A 1,558-nucleotide genomic window follows, 5' to 3' on the forward strand; every position below is an offset into this window, starting at 1 on the left:
CACTCAAGGCATCTGCAACATCCTCCCAATTGCCTAGGCACCCATCCTTATCTTCCTCGCTGACACTTCAGAACAAGAACCACTGCTACTGCCACTGCAACCATGCACACCAATAGCTCCCTTTGAGTCATTATTACCCAGATCAGTTTGAATGGAGAAGTTCAATGATCCCGCATCACTGTCATGGATGCTCATGTCTTCACTTTCGTCTTCCCTCAAATTTGTTTCCAAATTCCGTAATGATTTGTTTCGCTCATCAGCTCTCTTTGTAGACAATGGAGGAGACCCAGCGCTCCCATTCAAATCCACCCTGCAGTCCTTGTTCTTTACTGCATTTACAACCCGACTCCATTATGAACTCAACAGATTAATTTACGAAAAATATAGTAACTTGGTATTTTTTCGCCAATCCAAACCCAAAAGCCAGCTTATCTTTTCATCCCATAAATAAGAAAAAGATCACTTCTTTCAAATTAATTCCTAGATCTTACCAATGAATTTACCTTGGGTCAGAAGCTTTCTGCTTTTACCATAACTCTGTCCGTATGGTTCTACGTATGCATTGATATTCACAATGTGTATCCGCCAATACCTCCAGTACTATGCATATATATATATTAAATGCTTAAGAATAAAAGAAATAAATAACTCAACATAACTATGTCGATTAATGGCATTAATTTGATTTTTAAAAAACGAAAGAAAATTTTTAACAATAAATATTTGAATACTCAATTATTTTCCCACCACATGTCCTCACCGCACCTTCCGATATAAGCAATTCATTCCTAACAATTCTTTTTCTAAAAAATGCCGTGTAAAAATGCTCCATTGAGTTCTTTGTGAAAGAAAAAAAAAACAATCTTTCTATTGAAAAATTCACATTCAAAAGAAAAGAATATAATATTGAAAATAAAAACAACAAGGAAAAAGGAGATTACCTTGAGATAGCCATTGTTCACGCCTAGCATTGAACTTCGACTGCTTCAATTTCGCCAAACTATTTGTCTATATCCCAAAAAAAAGGATCTCAAAATATGAAACTAATCTACATTTTCTCAAGAAACAATCAGAAATCATTTAAAAAAAAAGAGATAAAAATAAAATTTACTCACTCTCTTCTTCTTGGAAGGGCAAGACAGAAGCATTGGAGGTAAAATCGGAAACCATGGTGAGAAGTAATTTAACGGTGAGAAGTAATTTAACGGTGTTCGCTGAAGTTGAAAACTCTTCATCGGAAAAGAGAATAAAGCCGAGTACTGGATAGAATGAAAATGGTAGAATTAGAGAGAGAGAGAACCTCTGCTTAAATTATATTTCCTGGGACGTCCTGAAATTGATTTCTTCAATTTATATAATTGTCTACTTACTATAATGCCCTTCAATTTTCATTTTTTTACCAAATTATTTATGTTTTTTAGAAAGAGAAATTAAAGAATTCCTTATTATGTACTTAACTTTAAATAATGGCGTTTTTCCAAAAAAAATCACTGGTGACCCGTATATTTACCGATCTAATACCGGTCAGATTATATTTTCCGATCTAACACCTTTTGCA

General features: G+C 34.1%; 1 protein-coding gene across 1 annotated transcript; it reads right to left on the reverse strand.

The window, feature by feature from the left end:
* Window positions 1–1,243, reverse strand: LOC120176185. Its single transcript, XM_039182662.1, has 3 exons — window positions 1,116–1,243; window positions 942–1,008; window positions 1–329 (listed from the first exon to the last, which is right to left on the reverse strand). The coding sequence occupies exons 1-3, from the start codon at window positions 1,233–1,235 to the stop codon at window positions 34–36; spliced, it is 483 nt and encodes a 160-aa protein (XP_039038593.1). The 5' UTR covers window positions 1,236–1,243; the 3' UTR covers window positions 1–33.
* Between the last annotated feature and the right edge of the window lie 315 nt (window positions 1,244–1,558).

The sequence above is a fragment of the Hibiscus syriacus genome, unplaced genomic scaffold (genome assembly GCF_006381635.1).
Source record: "Hibiscus syriacus cultivar Baekdansim isolate YM2019G1 unplaced genomic scaffold, ASM638163v2 tig00112230_pilon, whole genome shotgun sequence".
Classification (NCBI taxonomy): domain Eukaryota; kingdom Viridiplantae; phylum Streptophyta; class Magnoliopsida; order Malvales; family Malvaceae; genus Hibiscus; species Hibiscus syriacus.

Coding starts and splice junctions, on each gene's coding strand:
- LOC120176185 (XM_039182662.1), bottom strand. CDS start 1,235: ATGAAGAGTTTTCAACTTCAGCGAACACCGTTAAATTACTTCTCACCG. Junction 1,009..1,115: donor GCCCTTCCAAGAAGAAGAGA/GTGAGTAAATTT, acceptor TTTGGGATATAG/ACAAATAGTTTGGCGAAATT. Junction 330..941: donor TGAACAATGGCTATCTCAAG/GTAATCTCCTTT, acceptor TTGTAAATGCAG/TAAAGAACAAGGACTGCAGG.